The sequence below is a fragment of the Sporothrix schenckii genome (genome assembly GCF_000961545.1).
Source record: "Sporothrix schenckii 1099-18 chromosome Unknown Cont46, whole genome shotgun sequence".
Classification (NCBI taxonomy): domain Eukaryota; kingdom Fungi; phylum Ascomycota; class Sordariomycetes; order Ophiostomatales; family Ophiostomataceae; genus Sporothrix; species Sporothrix schenckii.
This window is the reverse complement of record NW_015971147.1, coordinates 401,339-424,986: the sequence shown is the minus strand read 5'-3', so window position 1 is coordinate 424,986 and position 23,648 is coordinate 401,339. Positions and strand designations below refer to the sequence as shown.

Genomic DNA, 23,648 nt, shown 5'->3' with positions numbered 1-23,648 from the left:
TGACTCTAACGATTGTAAAAGACTTCACAAGCCTAGGCTCAGTGTGCGAAGACATCCGAGTCGCTGCGAATGTGTTTCGAGAGAGAACGTGCGTTGTGTAACTTGATGCTGTTTTGGCACCGTTGAACAGTTGCTGAAGAATCATACGTCATTCCCCGTTCAGCGCCGTGTTTTAGCGCACGGGGCGCCTCTAGCGCCCTCTGGGGAGTTAGTGGGATCCAGCGCATTTCAGGGTCGTTTTCAGAGCACTCACACGAAAACTGACTAAGAAAAGGACGTAACGGGGCTAGCGTGTTTGGCACTTTGCAGTTAAGCATTGGCAGCCCGGTTGCAATCATTCGGGCCAGGCCATGCCCCCATCTCCCGTCTCCTCTCATCCTCCATGCATCGCGACAAAACACAACAGCAACCCAAACGACGACGACACCGACGACTGCAGCACGCGCAATACATGTGCAATTCATTGCGCGTCTCGGAGTCAGCAGAGATAATTGTGTCGACATTCGACCTCCCCCACACCGACAAGGCAGCAGGACGACCGCGATACGAAACAAAGCGGCACGGCACGCGGCACAAGCAACGACGGCAAAGGCTGGGCAACAAGCAGACAGAGTGACAGGCGAGAACGGCGCACAGCAGCCAGAGGAGCGACTGTGCTCTTCTGCAGATAAGCGGGCCAGGCGTTTCGACAGCGAATTGCCCGTTCTCGATAGTCGTATGCGGTCCGTGGCAGGTCGCATCTTCATTCGCCCACGATCTGTCTCCGCACGCAAAAAACAAAGCCGCACTGTGACGTCCTCCTACGACTGTACTTTGCATCTACCAAGGTGTATCCGACATCATTTCGTGGCAGTGATCCATCGACGTATTCTTCATGGGCGATCGTGGCAGCAGTACGCCGCCCCGTCTTGTCGCAGCCCGACCCGCGTGCGCTGTACGAACCGTTCTTGCGCGACCTTTGCGCCGCGCCCTCTCCCTGCACATCTCACGTATCCCATACCATAGCGCTTCTTCATCCTCGCCCACCCATCCGCCATGGCCGCCTTCCTCGAGGACCCGCGGCTGAGGCAGCGGTGGAACCAAATCTCTCACAACGCCGAGACGGTGACGGAAAACGCCGCGGCCGGCATCTGGACGTTCCAGCACGCCTACGTCAACCCGTGCTTGGCCTCCGTCGGCGAGGCCTTTGACTCGTGCACGGCCGTCTGCCTCGGCGACCGCGACGACCGCGCCCGGCGGCAGCGCGAGCGCGCACGCGGCGCGCACCGCAGCCGGGCCGAGTACAGTTTTGATTTCTACGACGACTGGTACGACGACTACAACGACGACTACGACGGGCTCGGCGCTGGGGCGGGCGACATGGACGACGAGCGGGCCGGAGGAGGAGGAGGCGGGGCAGCTGGCGCGTCGGGTGTGGGCACGATCAGCAGCCTGTTTGGTCGTGGGTTCTTTGGCAGTTGGCGCGGCAGCCGCTCCGAGCACTGGGACCGGCTCTTGGCCGGGTCGGGCTCCATACGAAACCGGCCCCACCTGGATGGCGACGCCGAAGGCGACGCGGCAGGTGACGTCGAGGGCGGCATGGCAGCATCCCACGGTGCCGCCGGCGGCGGCGGCGGCGAGATTGTGGACCAGCCACGGCGGGGCCGCGGCATGACCTACACCACACGCGCGGCGTGGCGCAAGCCGCCCGGCGGCGACGACCCGACCGTCATCCCGAGCTCAGCACCACTGGGCTTCCTGAGCCGGCTGCCGTGGAAGATTGGCGGCACATTACGATACAAGCCGAGCGCGGCCAACCTGCGCGAGCACCCCAACAGCGGCGGCCCCAGCCGGGACAGCCTCCGGAACGCAATGGGCGGGCGGCGGATGGGCGGCGGCGCCGACATGATGCGCGCCCGAGACGAAAACGAGCCACTCTTGGGCGGCCATGGCGACGACTACGACGACCAGCAAGACGGCACCGGGTCACGGCATGGGCCATTGCCATGGCAGAACGAGCTGGCGGCGGCGGACGCATCAAGGCAGTATGGAACGGCCATGTCGTCTGTCCCCGCAGCGGACGGCCGGCCAGTAACAGCAGGTGGAGGACGTGGACGTGGGCCGGGTGCCGGGGCTCTGACTTATAACGACGACGGCACGCCCGCGACGCGGCAACGCAGCGGAACAACCAGCTCGGGCGACACGTCCAATTCCATCCGGTCACGGGGCGACCTGTTCCCGAGCGACGAGGAGGACGACGAGGACGCCGTGCCGCTGGACGACGAGTTTGCCGTGGCACTCAACCACGTCGACGACCGCAGCAGCGGACGCACGCGCTTCAGCAGCAGCAGCAGCCTCGCCGCAACGGCGACGGTGGAGCAGCGCAAGGGCAAGACGCGCGCCGACACGGGCGCCTCGGCAGCTTCGGCAGCCTCGGCAGCCGGGGGCCCGGTGCTTGTCCCCGCATCAAAGGGCGTGCTCAGCCGCAGCGTCTCGCGCACGACCATGGACAGCGTGGCCGTCGGGTCGTCGCCGCGGTCGCCGCCGTCGTCCATCACCAAGCGTCTCGGCAGCAGCGCGTCTCTGCCCCTCGGCGGCGACGCCTTGGACGAGCGTGTCGATGAAGAGGCGGACGCCACCCCAGCGGTCGAACTGACGGCTGACCAGCTCCGGGCAGAAGACGAGCGCGCCGCGCACGAAGAGGAGGAGGCGGTTGCGATGCGCCGCGAAGCAGCCGCGCGTCTGGCGCGCGAGCGTGGACTGGCCGGGGCCGATACGGCCGCGGCGGCGACAGCCGACACGGGTTCTGGTACGGTTTCGGGCCAGGTCACAGACAAGGCCACGGACAGGCCTGCGCCAACAGCAACAATACCGGTGCACGGCAACACCATGTCTGGACCGACAGCGACGCCTGTCGTCTCGCAAAAAGTGCGCGAAGGGGGCTTTGTCCCGGCCCGGTTGCCGCGCTTCGATTAGACGAGGCGTACGGGGTAGGGCCGCGCACTCCGCACATCACACCGACGCCTCGGCGGCTTGTTGCGCGCAATGTGTTACCTCGCTGTACTATACTCACTTTTGTTTCTTTGTACCTTGCGCCCTTTCATCTTTCTCGTTCCCTTTTCCTCCTCTTTCTCCATCTTTATTTCATGTCTACAGTATATACCTAGACGAGAGGGCCACGACTCTCGAGCGAGCGACCCTCTCCCGCGACGAAGGAATGACATTGTATTTTATCGATTATAGGTACTGAGACCTGCGGCGGACTTTGCTTGCAATAAAAAGTGTAACGATGCGTATGAATGCAGCCATTGGCAATGTCAATCACACAGCTGTGGCCTCAAGTGGACATGGCCAATGACGCCGCGAGCCTTGTTACCGCTCGATGTGTATGTCGTCGTTTCGCTGCTGCCTCGTGAGTGCCCACAAGTACTGTCGTCGATCATATCCTGCTCCGACAACTTGTTATTTGGTGGTGTCGTATTTGTGGACTATCCTGACTGCACTATCTACACTATCTGCGCTGTTGACAGTCAATTGCACAGGCTGCTGTTGCTGCCCTCGGCGCCTTCCCATTGTGCCTCGGCATGTTTTGTTGCAGGCGCTAGTCGCAGCTTCCCCAGGCGGTTTGTCGCAGATTCCCCGCAAAGCCCCAAACGGCAGTTGCGGCGATTTGCAGACGCCGTCTGGGGCTTGACTTACAGCTATTTGCTAACATCGCTGCATCATTCCCATTTCACCATTTCACCATTTCACGCTCTCTGCCCAGTCTCCCCCCGATTTCTCTCCTTTATTCCGTCCCCTTTCTTTCTTTCCCATCCTCACACTCCTACTCTCCCACCCCCCCGATCCACAATGGCGCCTCTCTCGACACCCCTAACCAAGCTGCTCGGCATCCAGCACCCGGTGGTCCTCGCCGGCATGGCCCGCGTCTCTGGCGGCTCCTTGGCCGCGGCCGTCAGCAACGCCGGCGGCCTCGGTGTCGTCGGCGGCTTCCGCCTGACGCCGCAGCAGCTGCGTGACGTCGTGGCCGAGCTCAAGGCCGAGCTCGCCCGGCCCGACCTGCCCTTTGGCATCGACTTGGCACTACCCCAGGTCGGCAACGGCGCCCGCGCCACCAACTACGACTACACCGACGGCAAGCTCGACGAGCTGATTGACATTGTCATCGACGAGGGCGCCAAGCTGTTTGTCAGCGCCGTCGGTGTGCCGCCCGCCTACGTCATCGACCGCCTGCACCGCCACGGCATCCTGGTTATGAACATGGTCGGCCACCCCAAGCACGCGGCCAAGGCGCTGGCGCGCGGCGTCGACCTGGTGTGCGCGCAGGGCACCGAGGGCGGCGGCCACACGGGGCCCGTCGCCGGCACGGTGCTGATCCCGGCCGTCGTAGACGTGGCGCAGCGCGTGGCCGAGGAGCGGCGCCGCGCCACGGGCCAGAAAAACTTTTTGCTGGCGGAGCCGCTCGTGGTGGCCGCCGGCGGCATCGCGGACGGCCGCGGGCTGGCGGCGGCGCTGATGCAGGGCGCGGCGGGCGTCTGGGTGGGCACGCGGTTTGTGGCGTGCCAGGAGGCCAACTGCAGCGAGGCGCACAAGCAGGCCGTGGTGACGTGCGACACGGACGACACGGACATTACGCTGGTGCTGACGGGCCGCCCGCTGCGCACCAAGCTCAACGCCTACATTCGCAAGTGGCACGAGCAGCCGCAAAAGATCCGCGACCTCTGCAACCAGGGCATCATCCCCTTTGAGCACGACCTCGAGAGCCACCGCCGCGAGGGCCATGTCGGCGACGACGTCAAGTTTGATAGCGACGAGGACGAGGTGGAGATGCCGTACCTGATGGGCCAGGTCGCCGGCAACATCCAAAAGGTGCAGCCGGCCAAGGAGATTGTCGACGAGATGGTGGCCGGTGCCGTCGTGGCCCTGCAGCGCGGCCAAACCTACATGGGGAAGCTGTAAGTATATGATGTAGGGAGGAAGGATGGATCTGATTTGTATATACGCCCACGACCGGTCATTGGTACATGGAAATGAATTTGCAAGAAAGGAGAATGCCCAAAACGCCGATGCCGTCTATGTCTCTCGTTCTTTCGTCTCAGCTCTCTTGTATGTATGGTATATGGAGAGACTCACGCCCAAGTCACTCTACTGCTTGCCCATCTCGGCCGCGTCGCCCTCGGCCAGCCGCTTCATCATGTTTCCGTGGATCTGCTGCCAGCCGCCCTCGCACAGGCCCTTGACGGTGCCGACCAGCAGCCGCGAGCAGTAGATGACAATCTCCTCGACGAGCACCAGCTTCGTCTCGGATGCGCTGTCAGACGCGTCGCCGCCACCTTCCGTCTCCGCCACCGTCCACGTCGTGTCCATCACAATCGACATGGGGCTGCGGATGCGCACAAACACGCCCGACGGCATGTCCGTCATCTCGTACGTGCTGACCACCTTGGAGTCCCACAGCCCCGCCGGCAGCGTCTGCACGACGTCCGTCACGCGGTAGACGCCAAACCGGCGGCCGTCCTTTTCCCGGGGCGACGATTCTAGGACGGCCCGCACATCCTCCGGCAAGGGGTGCTCCGACTTGGCGTGCGATGCCAGGGCCGTCTCGGCCAGCTGGGCCGCCTCGTCGTCGGCGACCGTCGCGCAGTCGACGCTGTGGGGTCCGCACTGGATAAACGCGCGGTGGTCCTGCAGCATCGCCTTGACGGCCGTCGTCTTGTCGGTCCCCGCCGGCAACTGCGACGTGTGGCGGAGGGTCGCTGTGGTGTTGAAGACTGGGGCGCGAGGGTTAGTCGACGAAAGTCGGGGAGGATGACACTCAAAGGACTGGACTTACAAGACATGGTGTAGACTCGCGTATTGAAGAGTGTAAAATGAAGGAAATAAAAGAGATACGGGGATTCTAATGGATGCTTTTGCAAAAATGGAGACTGACAAAGAAGAGAAGAAAAGAAGAATAGACGACCAAATAACCAAATGGCAGACGACGTCAGAAGAGATGGAGAGTTCTGACACAGTCCGGGTGTCAGGGCAAAAGGAAGGAACTGATACGAAGGGGGAGAGGAGAGGGGCCCTGGAGTGAACCAGGCAGGCGGGACCGGGCACTGGATTCCACTACGGGCACTTGCTGTGCCTGGAATACCCTGGCCCGTTTTTGGCATAACGTGTCCCGGGTAGCTCCTGCCCGCCCCTGGCTAGGGTGTCAGGCTGTTGCCCCTCGATTACAGCGACCTGGCTCGACGGGAAGGTGCGCAGTCGGTGTTGTCCGATTGGCTACCACGAGGGCAGGTACGATCGACGACATTGCTAGAGGAGAGGCAAGATAACTTTCAGGGAAAGAAGCACATCCGCACGGTCTTCTACTGCCCGTTTCGGTAATGCACTGAGCACTTACACAAGGCAGGAGCCATAGGCAACAGAATAGGGGTATATTTTCTCTCCCGCGGAAAATGATGAACAGCCAATTTAGACAGAGGAAATGTTAATAATGAGACGACAAAGGTAATGTGGTAAGTCGGCCGTGAATCTGCTATGCAGTACTAATTATACAGACAGGATGGAAAGAAAGGAAGGCGGATATGGAAACAAAAGCAAAAAAAGCAGGCAAAGAAAAGAAGACATCACGTCGTTATCCGATCCAAGTCCATCGCAATCTCCTCTCCTCTTCACCTCCGTGTCCTTGCTGGCGGCGGCGGGAGGAATTCGGTCTGTACCAGCTCCGTCTGCGTGTGCGGTGACCGCGCATGCGACGGCTTGCCGCTGCCCAGGGGCAGCTTGGCTTTGGTGTGCGGCGACCGCCCATGCGGCGACTTGTTGTGCTGTCGCACCGATGAGGCGGCCGACGACACCGGCGGGAAGCCTCCACCGGGAGGGTGCATGGACGTGGCCGACACGTCGCCTGCGCCACCGGCCGACTGCGGTTCCCGGTCCGAGAACGTTTGCCGCGCGGCCATGGTGGCCGCGCCGAGACCGTGGGAGGACGCCAGCGAAGCGACGGACACGACGGACACGACGGACACGGCGGACGCCGGCTCGCGCTCGCCACGGTAGGACCCCACGGCCGATGCCGGCATGGACGTTGTTGCCGAGTTTTGCAGGTGTTGTTGCTGCAGCTGCTGCTGCTGGTACTGCTGCGCCGCGGACACCATGGCGGACCAGCCCTGGTAGACGCCGCGCTGGCCGGCAGCAGCAGCCACACTGATATTGGTGTAGGCCGTCGGCGACGGGCCCGCAGCGCCATGGGCTGGGGCATACACGCTCGGGTTGTAGACGCTGTGGCCTGTGGGCGGCGACGGCAGTTGGCCCGTCAGAGACGTGGACGACAGTAGTGCTGTTGACGACGTCGGCGTGTTGTACGAGGGCGACGAGTTCGTGCCCAGATAGGGCGAGAAGGATGTCTTGAGCTGGTGCAGCCGGGGCGGCGACGACTGTGATACCGCCGCAGCGGCTTCGGCGTAGCCCTTCTTGTCAAAGTCGATTGAGTGGATGCGCATGCCAATGTTTCCGATGCCGTCCGCCCCGTTGCCAGTTTGGGCTGCAGGCGCGGGCGACGGGAACGGCGACTCGACAATGGCCGACAGGTGGCCGCTGCTGCCACCGCTGCCAAGGCTATTCGTGGAGGAGATGGTGGTGGCGGTGGAATGGGATGCGGCGGCAGCATTAATGGCAGCGTGGATGGCGGCACTGCTGATGGCCTGGGGTTTTTGGTGCTTTCTGCGCGAGGCGGACTGTACCTGCTGCTGCAGCTGCTGCTCTTGCAGTGCCACGCCCATCTCGACGCTGCCGGTACTGCTGCTGCGGCTGTGTCCGCCGCCACGGTTGGAAGGAACGGTGGCAGCAGGAGGAGCGGACTCGGCGACGGACTCAGCGACGACCTTGCGGTCGACCATGTCGCCAAGACTCGTGGCGCTCGCGCGACACTGGAAGCTGAGCGGCGACGTGATCACCTCGCTGGACGGAAAGCGAGAGGACCAAGCGTTGGGGTCCGCGGCAGACGCTGGCGAGCCACGCACACTGGCACCGCCCGTCGGAACCGACACAAACCCGCCGAGGCCACTGCCTCGGATGCCACCGCTGGGCACGAAGCCACTACTGCCGCCGCCGCCGCCGCCCCCACCTTCACCAAAACCGCCCTCGGCACCGTAAAAGCCGTCCTGCTCCTTGTTCTTGCCAAAGATGCTCTTGGAGCCGGCCGCACCACGGCGAGCCGAGCCGCGGCGCTTGCGGTAGCACACAAACGCAAACCCACCAATCGCGGCAACGGCCAGGAGAGCCACAACAACAATGACAGCAATCGTGGTCGTGGCGACATGCCGGCTGTCCGTGCCCGAGCCCGACGCGCCCGAGCCAGAGCCGCTCGTCTGGGTCGGTGCCACGATCGAAATGGTCGTGGCCGACGCAAAGACCGATCCGCTGAGCCCGACCGCCTCGTCCGGCGGCAGCTGCTGCAGGCAGCCCGCCTCGAGGGCAATGAGCGAGTTGGCTACAATGTTCTGGTCGCCGCTGCCGCCGACGCACGCCGTGCAGCCCTTGAACTGGCTGCTCGACAGGGTCGTGCCGTTGGCCGTGCAGTAGCCAAACTCGGTGTGGTTGCCCATGCGGGGGACCCCGTCGTAGAGGCTGCCCTGCAAGGGACCGCAGGCCGTCGACGTCTGGCACGGGCTGGAGCCAACGGCGTCGCCGGCGTCCGGGTAGCCAAAGATGCAGTAGTCGACGTTGTACCGCAGGTTGTAAAAGAACCAGGCCTGGTCGCTCTCGGCGCCCTGGGAGAAGGTGCTGTTCTGCAGGCAGCCCATGCAGGCCGTCCACTTTTTGCCGGCGCTTTTGCTGGCAAAATCGGCGTCGTTGCAGACAATGTCGGCATTGACGGTGTTGGACGAGTTGGGGTCCGAGGTGTCGAGCCCGGCGCTGTCGATGCAGAGCGAGGCACAGGGCGAGTTGGGCGTGACCTGGATGGCCAAGGCGGCGGTGGAAAAGAGGCCGAGAGACAAGACGGCCGCAACCACGGCCGTGGCCAAGCGGCCCGAACGGCGTATCAGAGACATTTGAAGGTCTATGTGGGAATGAATAAAAAAAAAAGACAGAAAAAAGGTAAAGAAAGAGATGGATTTCGTGTCCGTGAGGTCGTCTCTAGAACGAAATAGCGTATAAATGAGTCGAGACCATATTAAGTGAGAATGGGATGAAGACAAGAAGACAATAATGAATAAGAATTAGGAAAGCGTATATTGTTGTGTGCTGAAAGTGGTGTTCCACGGCCGACTGCCTGCAGAAGCCAGGAAGTTGAATGTATATATTATGGAGTGAAAGGAGAGAAAGGCGAAAGCAGGCCTGCTTGCTTTCGAGGGAGACACAAAGAAAAAAAAACAGGAACGGTATGAAGACGCTGGACCACAAGGAAGGAAAAGGAAGCCGAAGAAGGTCAGGCAAGCCCAGGAAATAGGACGAGGTGGAAGGCCACGATATATCAATACATTGACAAGCGGTCAACAGACTCGCCCGAGACTAATACGATTACGGCACCCACCCATCGTTTGCTGTGTTCGTAGTCCACTTTACATCTCATCACCGTGAAAAAGGGACGTGCATGGAGTGTGATTTTTCTCAGACGGATGGGCCAAACGACAGCGGCAAACGAGAATGCAAAAAGAAAATAAAATATGCGGTATTCGATGACAGCAGTCCATGCAGCCGCCCTTGGGAACGAGGCACCTGCAGGATGGATTGCTACGACGGGTCTAGCGTGGGACGGACACGAGCACGCTATTCTGCAAGTGTACAGATGTGATGGGGGATGGGGATGGGAAACCAGAAAAGGAGGAATCCATATGGGGAAAAGGAAATATCGGCACAGGAAAAGTGCGATGATCTAGGCCCACCAGCGGACGTTTTTGTGAGCTCGACTGGCATTGGCGGCACAACGACAAGAGAGCAGAGCTTCCTGCACTCGATATTGTTCCGATGGCCGGGTTGAGAGGACAGAGCGAGAAACACTGACGTGGGAGGGATGAACGAGGCCAGTCTGGCCGTCCTTTTCTCTCTTCGTCAACTTTCAGTGTGCTTCACAGACCATAAAAGGCCAATCAAGAAAGGCCAATCGCAATCACAGGTGAGGGCGGCCGTTCAGAAATCGCAGAGGAATGCGTCCATACGCAACAGCTCGCAGACTAGCCGGCGCTTAAAAAGAAGACAGAAGGGAGATCCAAGCACAGTCGTATTAGCGAGTTGGCGGGACGGATGGCAGGGGTCCAAGGAGATCTCATAGGCTGGCTGTCGTATTTGGTCGACCAGGGTGGTATTGGTGGGATATGCAAGTCGACGCCGGGATAATATTTTGTGATATGCGAAGGAAACAGAAAACAAGAAAGAGAAACAGAAGAAAGAGAACGAGAAGAGAAAAGAAAGGGAAAAGAAAGGGAAAAGAAAAGAAATAAACGCGACGATATAGAACAATTGTGATGACGATTGGATTGTTACCATGCAGCAACGACGACTCGCTTGGTTAGGCACAGACTTTGAAGGCATTCGGTCACACGCAGTCTCGATTTACGAATGAATTAAATTTATGAATTCGCACAGCAGCAAGCAATTACGACGTACAGAGCATCCTCTCTAGGAAATCCACGCGGTGCTAAAGGAACCATGTGGCCATTGCATCGGGTCGCCTATTGTCGCAAACCATCTGCAGACAGTGCATCCCGTCAGACCGCTTTCGGACACGCTTTCAATATTGCAATCCTTCCTCATCTCTCTTCTTTACTATTTCGTCTCGCCTCTCCACTCTGAGCTCTTGCCAACCCTCCCTCACCAGATTTCTGCATTTATGTCCACCATCTGCGACCTTCTCTGCGGCCGGCGCGAATCGTGAAGATGCCACTGGGCGGCCTGGCGGGCAGTGGTCGAGACTCTCGTGGGGATCGTGGCCAGCTCATCGACCAAAAAGGCCGTTTGTACCTGATTCCAATAGCCTGGTTCTGCTGCACCTGACATATTGACTCTGCACACTTTGTCGCTTTCAGCCTGCCGGCGCTTCCCAGGGCGAAGGCACCCCACAGATAAACAACAGACGAAAAGACAAAGTGGTGAGTGAGAGTCAAAGAAGGAAGAGGAAAAGAGGCTACAGAAGACCCCTGTTTGTTGTCGGGCGCTTAACTGGCAACAATACGATGGGCAAGAGCCAAAAGCGGGACGATACCGGCGCGGCGGCAGCGCCCATTGGTGTCCGTAGAGACCCACTTTTCAGTGAGACAGCCATCACAATGAGAGACACCTCTCAGTTGAAAACAAGCCGTACGACAAGATGGTGTGGTTTGTCGATGGAAATGAGAAAAAATTGACAAAATGTTGTCTGATTAACAAATACAAACCTACCATAAAACCTAGCATCCTAAAGAAACACGCAAGTTGACAAAACCTGTGAAAAACGCCGGGAAAGAACAGCCCAAACCGAAGGCCCAGTAGTACATGGATCGGTAAAAGTACAAAGGTGTATCGTCGTCTCAAGAGCAGTCGCGCAAGCCATTACAACTCTCCCCGGTCCATGTCGTCGTCCCGGCTGCGGCCGCCGATGACGCCCGACCCGTTGTTGCGCGGCCGCCCGCCGCTGCGCCGGCCGTGGTTGGCCTGCTGCTCCTGCCACGTGCGCATCTCCGCCTTGGCGTGCCGCTGCGCCTCCTCGACGCGCGGGCGGAACACGTCCATTTCCTCGTTGTCGACGGGCAGCGGCCGGATCTGGCGCTCCATGCCAATGGCCTTTTCAATGGCCAGGAAATGCTGCACGTCGTACTGCGTCACCAGGTTGATGGCGTGGCCCGACTTGCCCGCGCGCGCGGTCCGGCCCACGCGGTGCACGTACGTCTTGCTGTCCTGGGGCACGTCGTAGTTGATAACGATGCTGATGCGCGGGATGTCGAGGCCGCGCGCGGCAATGTCCGTGGCGACAAGAATGCCGCGGTCGCCCGACTTGATCTTGTTGAGCGCCGCCAGCCGCGCCGACTGGCTCAGCTTGCCGTTGAGCGGGATCGCGCCAAAGCCGAGGGCGCGCAGCAAAAACGCCACGCGGTGCGTCTCGTAGACGGTGCGCGTAAACACAATCACCGACCGCCCGTTGTACTCGTTGATCAGATACACCAGCGCCGTGTCCTTTTTCGGATACGGCACCAGGTGCATGCTCTGCTTGAGCGTCGACACCATCTGCTGGCCGTCGGGCCCCGCGCCGCCGGGCGACGTGGCCGTCACGCGCACGGGGTCGCGCAGGCTGGCGCGCTGCAGGCTCTCGACCTTTTTCGACATGGTCGCCGAGAAGAGCATGGTGCGGCGCTCGCGCGGCAGGTGCTTGAGAATCGTTTCCAGCGTCGGCCCAAAGTCCATGTCCAGCAGCCGGTCCGCCTCGTCAATCACGAGATACCGCAGGCTCTTGAGCGAGAAGCCCTTGGTCGATTCGAGGTGGTCCAGCAGCCGGCCCGGCGTGGCCACAATGATGTGCGGCCGCTTGCCGAGCGCAATCGTCTGCGGGACCATGTCCATGCCGCCGACAATCACGGCGCACCGCAGCGCGATGCTCGAGAACGCTTCAAAGGTCTGCCCGATCTGCACGGCCAGCTCGCGCGTGGGCGCCATCACAAGGCCGAAGAACGGCCGCGGCTTGTCGAGCAGCGCCTGCAGGATGGGGAGGGCAAACGCGAGCGTCTTGCCGCTGCCCGTCTCGGCCGTGCCGATGACGTCGCGGTTCTGCAGAGCCACGGGCACGGCCTTGGCCTGGATCGGCGTGGGCTTGGAGAACTTGAGCGTTGCGCAGATTTCGCAGAGCACGTCGACGAGGCCCAGCTCCTTGAACGTCGTTGGAAGCTCTTCCTCGGCTGGCGCCTTCTCCTCCGTCGCCTCGCCAGCTTCCTCCTGCTCCAGCTCAGCCGCTGCCGTTTCGTCCGCCTCGCCCTCACCCTCCTCCTCCTCTATCGGCCGTTTTGATTTTGCTATGGTCTCGGCTGTGTCCGTCTTTTTCATCTTCTCGGTGTATTCTATCTCGTTGGCCTTCTTCGTCTTTATCTTAGTCGACTTTTTGACTTTCTCGCCGTTTTCGCCGTTTTCGCTCGTCGCCGCCTTCACAGCCCTGCTCGCCTTGTCCAGCTTGGCCTTTTTGGCCCGGGGGCCGGCCGCGTGAGGGTCCATATTCAGACCGATGTTTGGCTGTTGCGTCGGATGGAACGTCGTTTGAAAGGGATGGCGAAACGAAGAGGTCAGTGTCGACTGTGGCTGCGAAGTGTTAGATTATGAGGTGGAGGAAATTATGCAGCTCTCAACGCCAGTCGCTCTTGCCCACCAAATTTTTAACTTTTTTCTCCTGCCCTTCTTATCGATAGCCGCCCGTTTTAAGCCGACCCACAATTCTGCGGTTGTGGGGTGGCGGTGGGGCCGACTTGTAGGCTTATCGGCCTTATCAGAGACGCTGTCTCCACTTTATTTTTTCTGCAGGAAAAAAGTTCGAATTGCTGGGTCGCTCCTGCCACCAGCGACGCCTCGACCCCATCACGACATTTGCATCACGAGATTTGCATTGCGGCGATTCACACCCAACTGCACTTGTACACGCCGTTTTGTCATTCGATACAGACTCTCGTCTCAACCGCAGTCGCAAACACTCAAACACACAAACACACGCCCTGTCACAATGGCCGCAACGGCCAGCACCACGCCCGCTGGCCAGCGCGGGCCCAAGCTGCAGGTGGCCGTCGAAAAGGACACGCCGTACACCTTTGATCTCGGCCTCCTCCTCGCCAACGACGCAAATCCGGCGACCATCACGTCCGCCGCCGCCGACAAGGACGCCCACGAGGCCGACCTCGCGGCCGTCGCCCGCGACGGCGCCCAGGCCCTGGTCAACCAGCTGCTCACCACGTGCCGCATCGAGCGCACCACCGCCGACGGCGTCCTCCTCAACTTGCCGCCCGTCGCCACCGCCCTGCCACGCGAGAAGCCCGTCCCGGAGCCCAAGCCGCCCACCAAGTGGGAGCAGTTTGCGGCGCGCAAGGGCATCAAGCCCAAGACCCGCGAGCAGCGCAAGAACCTGCAGTACAACAAGGAGACCAACGCGTGGGAGCGCAAGTGGGGCTACAAGGGCGCGAACAAATCGGCGGCCGAGACGGACTGGCTGGTCGAGGTCAAGACGTCCGAGTACGGCAAAGACGCCGAGCTGGCGGCCAAGGGCGCGTCGTACCGGGGCGAGGGCCGGCGCGAGCGGAAAGAGCGCATCAAGCGCAACGAGCGCAAGATGCGGCGAAACCAGGAGCGGGCATCACGGACGTGAGCACAGAGAGGAAAAGCAAAAGGAAAGAATCAGTATGCAAAAAATGTGTTACTGTTGCGTTTGTACTGGTTTTAATCATCATCGGTGTCTGGCGTTGGCAGGTTCGATGCACGTGCAAAAGCGGAGGAAGATCGAGGCAATTACGAATAAAAGTAAGAGAGAGACGAAGCGGACGAGATTTGGATTGCATCGTTTGTCTTTGCGTGGCTTTGTTTATGTTTTCTCCTGGCATTTGTATCATAGTTTAAGGACGGACTCGTCTGGGAATCATCATTATCTTCAAGTCAAACTGGCCAACAGAACAAAGTTATAACCGTGAGATCATATATATGTTGGTCCAACGAGAGACCCTCTAGAATAGTTTATGTGCATCTAGAATAGTTATGTGCTGTATCAAGAAATTGCACCCCCTCTGCTTCAAGCATTTAGTTCACCGTCCACCTCCACGGCCAAAATCGTCATCATCGTCCTCGTCGTCCTCCTCGCTGTCGTCGTTGCTATCGTCGTCCTCGTCCTCGTCATCTTCATCGTCCTCATTGTCCTCATCTTCCTCTTCCTCCTCCTCCTCCTCCTCCTCCTCATCGGCACCCTCTACCACCAGTCCGTAATCATCGTAGTAGTCCGCCAGCTTCTTGACCTGTGTCTTGTAGCCCAACGCCTGGAACGCCTTCGCGATCGGCGCCTCCAGCAGCGGCGCACACGTCACCACCACGTTGCTCGTGCCGGGCTGGAACACCGGCATGATGAGTTCCTTCATCACGGCCCGGATCTGGTCGTGCGTCACGTCCCGCGCCGCCGCCATGGTCCGGTGGCTCCATCCTGCGTCCAGCCCGCGCACCACGCCCAGGATGTAGTTCTGCTGCGCGGCCATCGCCATGGTCGCCTGCTCGTCGGCCATCGCCATAACAATGCCGCTGACGGCGCCCTGCACCAGATGCTTGTCCAGCGGCTCGCGGCCCGACGCCAACGCATCGACCGCATCGCGCGCCGCCGCCACCGCCTTGGACGCATCGGGCGACCGGAACACGCGGAACTGCAGGTAGCCGCCGTTGTTCTCACGGCTAAAGTTAGTACCGTAGGCCAGGCCGTTACCGCGGACGGCGTTCCACAGGGGGCCCTCGACGGCCTCGAGATAGCCGATCGCCACGAGCACAGCGGGCAACCGGGGGTCTTGCAGGGAGGAGAGGCCAACCGCCGTCGAGACACTGTACGACGTGTCCAACGTCGTCATGGGCAGGATCACGGTGCCAATGGAGCCCGGCTTCTTGCCCTCCTCGTTGTTGCGCATGTACGGCGGCGTGATGGGCACGGTGTCCTTGGCCGTGTCGAGCCCCTCCGTCAGCACGTCCCAGGCCGACACGACACGGCCCGCGCCCACCGTCTTGTCGAGCTGGGCCACGTCGGCCGTGACGAGAATCCGCATGTTCTCAAAGGCAAATAGCGACCGCCGCAGCTCCTCAAACCAGCCGACCACCTTGTCGGTCTCCGTCTCGAGCAGCTTCTTGAGGCGGCGCAGGTACACGGCGCGCACGAGCGTGCGGCGGGCCGCAGGGAAGGAGTCGCGCACCGAGTGGATGGCCATCTCGACCTCGGACGACATGAGGCGGCCGTCGCGCTTGTTCTCGGGGATGTCCGCGAGCGACTTGGCCACGCCAGCCGTCAGGCGCACGGAGTCAAAGACCGAGTCGAACATGAGCGTGCGCAGCCAGCGGATGATTGTCGTGTACTTGCTGGGCTCGAGCTGGATCTGCAGTGTGATGCTCTCGGCGTCGCCGACACTGCCGCCCGAGCGGAAGGCGTACGAGACGGTGTCCTTCTCGAGCTCCTTGACAACATCCTCAAAGTCGACGCGCTGGCCGTCACGCACAATGGGGCTGTTGAAAAAGTTGTCGCTGAAGATCCACAAGAGCGGCTTGAGGAGCATGGGCACACCGGCCGTGCTGATGTGGACGGTGATGCGAACAAAATTGGACGGTACGTCCTCAAACTGTAGGAACAGCGGCTGCTGGCCCGGCTTCGACGCATCCAGGATCTTCTGTGGCGCGTTGTCAACGACGCCCAGGCTCTTGGCCCGGCCGGCGCGTGCTGTCTGGGACTCGATGAAGTGGATCGACTCGGTGCCGGGCACCTCCCACTTGTCGAGCACCTCCTCGGGAATGGGCATGTCGTTGGCCTTCTTGGCCTTGTCGAGGCGCTCTTGCAGCTTCTTGAGCCCGTCCACACCAATCTCCTTCTTGCGGTTCGCCACACGCTCCTTCTCCGCCGCCTTGAGCTTCTTGGCCAGGGCTTTGGACGGCTTGCCGAGGATCGAGATGTGCCTGGCGTCGGAAATCCACGTGCGCAAAAAGTCTCTCCACTGCTCCTCGGTCCAGCTGTCGAGAACGTCGTACTCGGTAAGGTCTTTGAGGTCGGCCAGCGTCGAGCCGTCTCGCTTGCCGAACAGGTAGTCGGTGATGATGTTGGACGAGTAGAAGCTTTCTGAGCTCTCGGCGAGGTACTTCACCTGCCGGCGCTCACGGCTCACGCAGTCGCGGATGTACGTCATGTCCAGCGGCCCGTCCGCCACCTCCTTGAGCAGGGAGATGAGGCGCCGCTCCACAAACGCCAGCTTCTCCGTCGCCACGCCTGTTGGCTGCAGCCAGACGACCGAGTTGGGGCGCGACTCCCACGTGTAGCTGATCGAGCTGGCCAGCGCCTCCTTCTCGACAATGACGTTCTCCAACACCGAGGCAGACGAACCGCACAGGTAGGCCAAGATCACGTTGAGCGCCGACGTGGCAATCATGTCGTTGCAGTCGGGGCCAAAGTAGCCCACAATGATCTCGCCAATCGACTCGTCGTCCTCGGGGAACTCGACCGTGTCGACAATTGTCTCGGAAATGGCGGGCGGCTGGGCCGAGTCGATCCATGGTCGCTTGAAGGGCGTCGTATCCAGGGCGGGGATGTCGTCCTTGATGCTCTCTTCAAACTCGTCGAGAATGCTGAGCAGGTTGTCCTGGTCCACCTCGCCGACAACGATGACAGCCAGGTTGCGGGGTTGGTACATGGCCTTGTGGAACTCACGGATGCGGCTAGCCGTCAGCACCCGCAGCGCCTCAACCATGCCACCCGTCTCGTAGCGGAAACCCACGTTCTCGGGATACATATGGCGGCGCGCACGCAGGTCCATGAGCTCGCCGCTGTTGGACTCGAGCGCCTGCATCTCGGAGTAGACCACACCGGCATCATGGCCCTTCCCGTTGATGTGGTGGACCTCTGTGAGGCAGGCATCGTCCGTGATGGTGGGGAGCAGCACGTGTTCAAGGTAGACGGGCAGGATCTGTGCGAAGCCCTCCCAGCCGGCGGTCTCGAGGGTGTAGGCCGTGTGGTCGACGGCCGTCCAGGCGTTGGTGCCGGAGTAGGCCCGCGATGCCAGCTTGTCGAGCAGGCCCTTGTATTGGTAGCTGCGAGAGCCCATGAACACGAGATGCTCCAGGGTGTGAGGTGCACCCGAGTCGTCAAAGATCTCCGTCGCCAGGGTGAAGTAGCCGTTGATCTTGGGGCCCTTGCGGTTGGCCACGACCACGGTCATACCACTGCGCTCGGAGACATATTGTGTGATGGTCGTCGGAGCATAGCTCGTCTGGAAGCTCTGGGTCTTGCGGAAGTGGCTCGTCATGGTAGAGGTGTGACGGGAGGTCTTGAACAAAAACGAGCGGAAAGGAATTCTGCAAACAACAGTCAGCAGGTGGTCGCATCGTCACGTTGCCCAATTCCACCGCGATTATGTGCAACCTGCCAGTGCTCGTGAAACTGCGCACACACCCCGTCGGAGGCCACATCTGCCGAAAAACCTTGCAGCCCGACATTCGTCTGTTTTGCCCTGCCCCTGACGATCCACGCTCACCCTCCACACTCCATTCTTACCTGTTCCTTGTGATGCCAGCAGACGTGCAGCCTTGCCAGCTATGCGCAGCCGACCGGACACCGCGGCAGACGGGTCTGCGGGCGTGAGACAGAGACAGAGTTTCGGCCGGTCTGGCGTAAGACTGAAGTCAGCAAGTGTTCGTCGTATAGTCATACAGCCAGTGGCAAAACAAAAGGTTGTTTGTGACAGAATCCTTTGCCCTCTGTCCTACCGCTTGTCCGTTCCATCCACTTTATCCACCTCCTCTCGCAATAACACGGCATTGGCACGCTGGTCCTTCCTTGCCTCTAATCCTTCTCGATCCCTCTCGTGTAGCTTTTCTTCCAGAATTGTCTTTTCTGTCCATCTTCCTCCGATTCTGCTGGCAGTTGTCCCCTTCCTCCCTATTTTTCAGATCTCACATTTGGGTGCCAAGAGAGGAAAGCTGTCGGTAGTGGGCTTGCGGTGAGCTTCGTTCTCAAGGCGGGGTAGGCAAGGAAGCTTTGTCTTGTCGTATTGGGTGCCGTCGTGTCAATCGGCGAGTCAGGCGAGTCAGGGCTGTCCGTCGTAAAGCGGTCGTCAGTTTTCGTCGTTGTAAAGTCGAAGAGGAGACGCTCCTGGAAGATTATGGAGCACGCGGTTTCTATCCTAGGCGGTCGCGGCTTCCGTTTTGAAGCGGCCCCCGTAGTCTCTTAAAATCGAGATTTTGTTAGCGCCGGGTGCACCTTCCTGGCCGATACGGCCGCCCATAAATAATAAATAATATATGGCGGCGGGGTAATGTGTCCATCGCGCTTTCCTCACACCGCACCCTGCCGCATGCGTGCACTCCTTCCCACGTCTCACCTCGTGCCGCCCGCTGTGGTCTTTCCTCGTCTTTGTGTCTTTGTATGATCTTACGTCCGCGACTTCCCTATGAAAACAAGCGTGTGTTCAGACGACACTCACATACATGTCTAACTCCTTCCGTCTTGAAAATTCAACGCAGGGAGGGCAATGTGGGTCTCTCTACAACAACAGTTTCTTTTGATCTATCACTTATTATTTCGATATTTATATCAGTCACATACATAATGTAGAGGAGCAGTGATGTGAGATCTATCGCTTTGTAGTGTGTCTGGTTCTGTATTTGGTTGTTGACACAACAAGGGAACAAAAGGATATACGTACATGCTATCAAGATGAGACAGAAAGGTGATGCACAGACAACAAATGAAGTTACAAAAAAAAAAAAGAATGCAAACAAGAGGCACATAAAGTACAAGAAAATAAAAGAGAAAGCAATAAACACACAACAAACTCCAATGCCTCTTGCCAGAGGACAAAACAAAAACCATGATAAGAAAAGATGACGGATCCATCTGAGATCCTCGAATATGTCCCTTCCTCCTCCCCTGGGTGGTTTCAAATACACAAGCCCTTTATTCGTCCCATGCCGACGTGCCACTCTTCATGAGCTCGGTCTGTTCCCTATACCAGTCCCGGTCCTTGTCCATGGCGTCCGCCATCTCGCGCATCTCCTGGATGATTCGCTCGGCCTCGCTCAGCGTCGAGCTGCTGTAGTTGTTGTAGTTGTTGTGGCTGCTGCTGCTGCCGCTATTGTTGATGTTGTCGTTGGGTGAAGCAGACACGCGCGCCTTTTTGGCGCCAGGCGGCGACGTCAAGGAAGCGGCCGCAGCGGCGGTAGCGGCGATCACAGTCGCAGTCGCAGTCGCAGGCCGACGGGCGGCGTTGGACGCAATCGCACCGATAGTACCGTCCTGGCCATCACCCGACGAGAACATGCGCTTCCGCACGGGGTCACAGACGTCCGGCGCATCCGTTCTTCGGCATAGCGCCGCGCGCGACTTTCCGCGCTTTCGTCTTCGTCTTCGTTATCGTCGTTGGCGTCGACGGCGTTGTTGGCATCGTCATTGATGGCAAACGGTCGGCCGTCGCCAGAGCCGACCAGTTGCCGCTCGTCCTTCTTGGCCGCAGAATCCGCATCCTGCCATGTCGGCACCGGCGGCAATCCATAGTTGCCGACACCGGGGAACCGCTTGCCGTCCTGCAGCATGGGCAGGGCCAGCGACTCGTGCAGGTACTGCTTGTTGGGCATCTGCACCATACCCATGGCCCGCAGGCGCCAGTAGCTCGACTTGACCTTGGAACCACCAGACTGCGACAGTCCGCCGACGCCGCTGCCAGCCACGCTCGTCGAGAACGAGGCATGGGATGACGGCGAAGGGCTCATTGTAGCCGTCGCGGGACGCGCGGTGGATGAAGGGCGAGCACGAATGCCGGGCGACGACCAGCGGTTGGTCTTTTCGATGCCGCCAGCGCCGCTGCCAGCGCCGCCGCTGACACTGCTGCCGGTGGTGGTACCGAAGCCAAAATTGTTCTTCTTGCTGTACCGCATAAAGTTTGTCATTTTCTTGGGCGGCGTCGTCGCGTCGGCCGCAGCCGTGAGGTCGGTGCCCGAGGGCACACGCGTGAAGAAGCTCTTTGCACGGCTCTTGCCGGGGATGGAGCGGCGGTAGTAGGCAAACTTGGTGCCGTCGGGGCTGAAGCTGCTGCGCACACTGCGGAGACTGTCGCCGCTAATGCTGGCTCCGTCAATGCTGCCGATGCTGCCGATGCTGCCGCGGTGGCGCCGGGTGTACTGGATGTCGCTGCTTCCGTTGCTCGTGGCGCGGCTCGAGAGCAGCTCCTTGGCCCGCGACACGGTGTGGGAGATGCCTTCTTTGATGGACCGAACAGGCAATCGAGTTCTCCGTGGAGGCTCGTCGCCTTGCTGCCCCATCTGCAACTGCTGCTGAAGGGGCGAAAGAGAAGCCGATGCCGCCTGGTGTGGCTCGACAACCGACAAAGACACAGACCGCGCACGGGACGCGTCAGGGCTGTCGTCAAGGCCGTCGATGGCACCGACGCCACCGACGTCACCGACACCACCAACAGATGCCTTGCGCTTCCGCGACGAAGCACCAAAGTCGCCATAGTAGCCCAGCTCCTCGAGGAATTTGACCTCCTTGCTGCCCATGCGGCGGGCTTCAGCCGCCTTCTCGCGCTCGTCGGCCGCCGCCTTTTCGGCGGCTGCCCGCTGTTCGGCACGCTTGGCAGCGCGGTAGGCCTTGAGCTCGTCACGGGCCTGGCGTGCCCGGCGGTCGAGAGCGCGCTCGCGGGCAATCTGGCGCCACCGGTAAAAGAATTTGACACGGAGGTTGTAGGTCTTGAAGCGGAGGGCCTCGGCCCACGACTTCTCGTCTTCCTCGCGCTTGATGCGCTCTTCCTCGTCGCGCTGGAACTGCTCGTAGGTCTGGCGGACAAGGTGCTCGACAAATGCTTCCTTGAACTCGCCGAGGATACCGTTGTCGCCGAGCACAAACCACTTGGTGAAGTCGCCCATCAGGTCCGTTTTGGGAGCAGGCGGGGGAGGAGGAGGAGAAACCGGTTTCTGCGTTGGAGCCTTTGGAGGCTGTGCTGTGGGAGCGAGAGCCGATGTTGCCGGTGTCGTTGCCGGCTGGCCCAGAAACGTGGATGGCTTCGTGGTGGCGTCCAGAACGGACGACTTTTCCTCTGCTTTCTTCGCAGCCGAAGTGGTGAACAGAGGGTTCGATTGGGCAGCGGGCGATGCAGCGGTGGTCGATTTGTTGTCTGCCACGGCGGAGGTGGAGGATGCTGGGAAGAGAGCAGAAAAGGATGTGCTGCTCGCAGGCGGCGGTTGGGACAGAACAGATGCTGCCGGTGCAGACGACGTAGAGGAGACCGCGGTAGGAGGTTGTGAAAATATCGAAGTAGCCGGCGCCGCAGTCGCAGGAGGCTTGTTGGTGTCAAAGATGCTCGACGCAGCCGTGGGCGCGCCAGTAATGAACGAACTGTTCGTCTTTGCTGGCGAAGATGTGGGTGTGGTCGAGAAAGGACTCGTAAAGACAGACGTCGACGCAGCTGGCACAGTGCTGGGTGCGTTTGCCTTGCTGTTGGCCGCGGTAGGTGTCTGGAAGAGAGAAGGTGCGGCAGCCTTCTTGTCGACACCAGAGTTTAACTGGGAAAACATGCTTGAAGCAGGAGCGGGCCTTGTAGAAGAGGCAGCCGGGGGTTGGCTGAAGATAGAGGGAGCTGAAGCGGGTGTAGTAGTAGAGGGTGCAGCCGGGCCCAGAATGCTCGTAGAGGAATTGGTGGTAGGGAATGCTGTCGTCGGCTTTGAGACGGTCTGAGTGGGCGCGGTATTCACTTGTGCCTGCGACTGGCTGACAAACAGATCCGAGTCCTTGGTCGCTGTAGGGGCTGTGACCAGATGAGGAGCCTTGCTTGGATCCTCATAGACCGTGTTGTGAAGGGCTTCGGGTAGAGAGCGGCCAGCACGCTTCCGCTCGACAAGGTTCTGCGAGAACGACTGCGCGATGGGCATGCTGCTGATGGTCACTGCCTTGTCCAGCACAAGGTACGCCGTAGCCTTGTCGTCGGAAGAGAACTCGAGCTTGTTCTCGATAACAAAGTCCCAGGCCTCGTCGACCGTGTCGAAGCGCAGCATGTCGTTCAACGCCTGAATGGTCAGGTCCTTGGGACTGTCTCGGGCGCGAGCGTACGCTCGCGTCATGTTGCGGAGAATGCCGCGACGGACGTGCACAAAGTGCATCTCGGCTACGCAGGCCATGGTGTAGGAAATCTGCGGACTCTCAATGATGCGGAAGAAGGTCGCAAATGCGCCGAGAGAGGTTGTCGTGGGCATTGTGGGCTTGATAGGACCGCGCCAGTCCCAAATACTCTGCATCGCCTGGGCGAGCGTCATGGCCGTCTGGACGTCGTCCGAGGCGTACCAGAGCTCCATGCCCCATTCGGCCACCTTGTGCTGGAAGTTGGGGTCGTGAGCGTTGAGAAGAATAAAATAGGCGCGGAACTCGCACTCGTTGCGGCACGTGATGCGGCGGTCCTTGCAGTCATCGTAGGCTTGCAAGAGCGACAAAAGGGCCTTGCTCAGCTGCTCGCGCTCTTGACGCTGGTCGAACCCTTCAGGGGCAAACCCATTCTGCGACAGCAGGTGCAGGCTCGTCGCATGGAAGCGTGTGATGGTCTCCAGACAGTAGATCTGCTGGAGCATTTCGTCTTCGGACATGTTGGAGTGAAAGATGAAGTCGCGGCGGATGGCGCGCGTCCGGTCCCACAAGAAATTGTGCACAGCCGGCAGGCGGCTGTCGTCGCCAAGAACGTCGTCAATGAGATGATCGAGCGTGCGCTTGAGCGCCGTGACGGTGCGGACATCCATGGGCAGAGGCGCTTCCTGGCCGGCCGAGGACCGCGTCAGTGCCTTGACCATGAGCGAGGGCGATGGCCACATGGTGCCGTCAGGGCTCTCCGACTTCTCTGCCATCATGACGTTGTGCTGCTGGATGCGCTCAATCTTCTCAAACTCGGGACACATTTCGTCGCAGATGCCTTTGAAGTCAATGGCCTCGTCGAGCCGCTTGCGGACCTTTGGGTCGTCAATGAGACCGGCCTTGACCAGAG

General features: G+C 60.2%; 7 protein-coding genes across 7 annotated transcripts; 3 read left to right on the top strand and 4 right to left on the bottom strand.

Moving 5' to 3' along the window:
* Window positions 1–1,035: 1,035 nt before the first annotated feature.
* Window positions 1,036–2,955, top strand: SPSK_00100 (uncharacterized protein; the record flags this gene model as incomplete). The annotated part of the gene is made up of 1 exon (XM_016727080.1): window positions 1,036–2,955. One exon carries the CDS (start codon window positions 1,036–1,038, stop codon window positions 2,953–2,955), a length of 1,920 nt encoding a protein of 639 aa, XP_016586451.1.
* An 876-nt stretch (window positions 2,956–3,831) lies between these two features.
* On the top strand, window positions 3,832–4,938 carry SPSK_00146 (uncharacterized protein; the record flags this gene model as incomplete). Its single annotated transcript, XM_016727126.1, has 1 exon — window positions 3,832–4,938. One exon carries the CDS (start codon window positions 3,832–3,834, stop codon window positions 4,936–4,938), a length of 1,107 nt encoding a protein of 368 aa, XP_016586450.1.
* Window positions 4,939–5,124: 186 nt separating this feature from the next.
* Window positions 5,125–5,819, bottom strand: SPSK_00173 (uncharacterized protein; the record flags this gene model as incomplete). The annotated part of the gene is made up of 2 exons (XM_016727153.1): window positions 5,125–5,750; window positions 5,813–5,819. 2 exons carry the CDS (start codon window positions 5,817–5,819, stop codon window positions 5,125–5,127), a joined length of 633 nt encoding a protein of 210 aa, XP_016586449.1.
* An 822-nt stretch (window positions 5,820–6,641) lies between these two features.
* Window positions 6,642–9,020, bottom strand: SPSK_00087 (uncharacterized protein; the record flags this gene model as incomplete). The annotated part of the gene is made up of 1 exon (XM_016727067.1): window positions 6,642–9,020. The coding sequence occupies one exon, from the start codon at window positions 9,018–9,020 to the stop codon at window positions 6,642–6,644; it is 2,379 nt and encodes a 792-aa protein (XP_016586448.1).
* A 2,476-nt stretch (window positions 9,021–11,496) lies between these two features.
* On the bottom strand, window positions 11,497–13,143 carry SPSK_00116 (ATP-dependent RNA helicase DDX47/RRP3; the record flags this gene model as incomplete). The annotated part of the gene is made up of 1 exon (XM_016727096.1): window positions 11,497–13,143. One exon carries the CDS (start codon window positions 13,141–13,143, stop codon window positions 11,497–11,499), a length of 1,647 nt encoding a protein of 548 aa, XP_016586447.1.
* A 499-nt stretch (window positions 13,144–13,642) lies between these two features.
* Window positions 13,643–14,278, top strand: SPSK_11001 (regulator of ribosome biosynthesis; the record flags this gene model as incomplete). Its single annotated transcript, XM_016737222.1, has 1 exon — window positions 13,643–14,278. One exon carries the CDS (start codon window positions 13,643–13,645, stop codon window positions 14,276–14,278), a length of 636 nt encoding a protein of 211 aa, XP_016586446.1.
* Window positions 14,279–14,708: 430 nt separating this feature from the next.
* Window positions 14,709–17,936, bottom strand: SPSK_00077 (uncharacterized protein; the record flags this gene model as incomplete). Its single annotated transcript, XM_016727057.1, has 1 exon — window positions 14,709–17,936. The coding sequence occupies one exon, from the start codon at window positions 17,934–17,936 to the stop codon at window positions 14,709–14,711; it is 3,228 nt and encodes a 1,075-aa protein (XP_016586445.1).
* Between the last annotated feature and the right edge of the window lie 5,712 nt (window positions 17,937–23,648).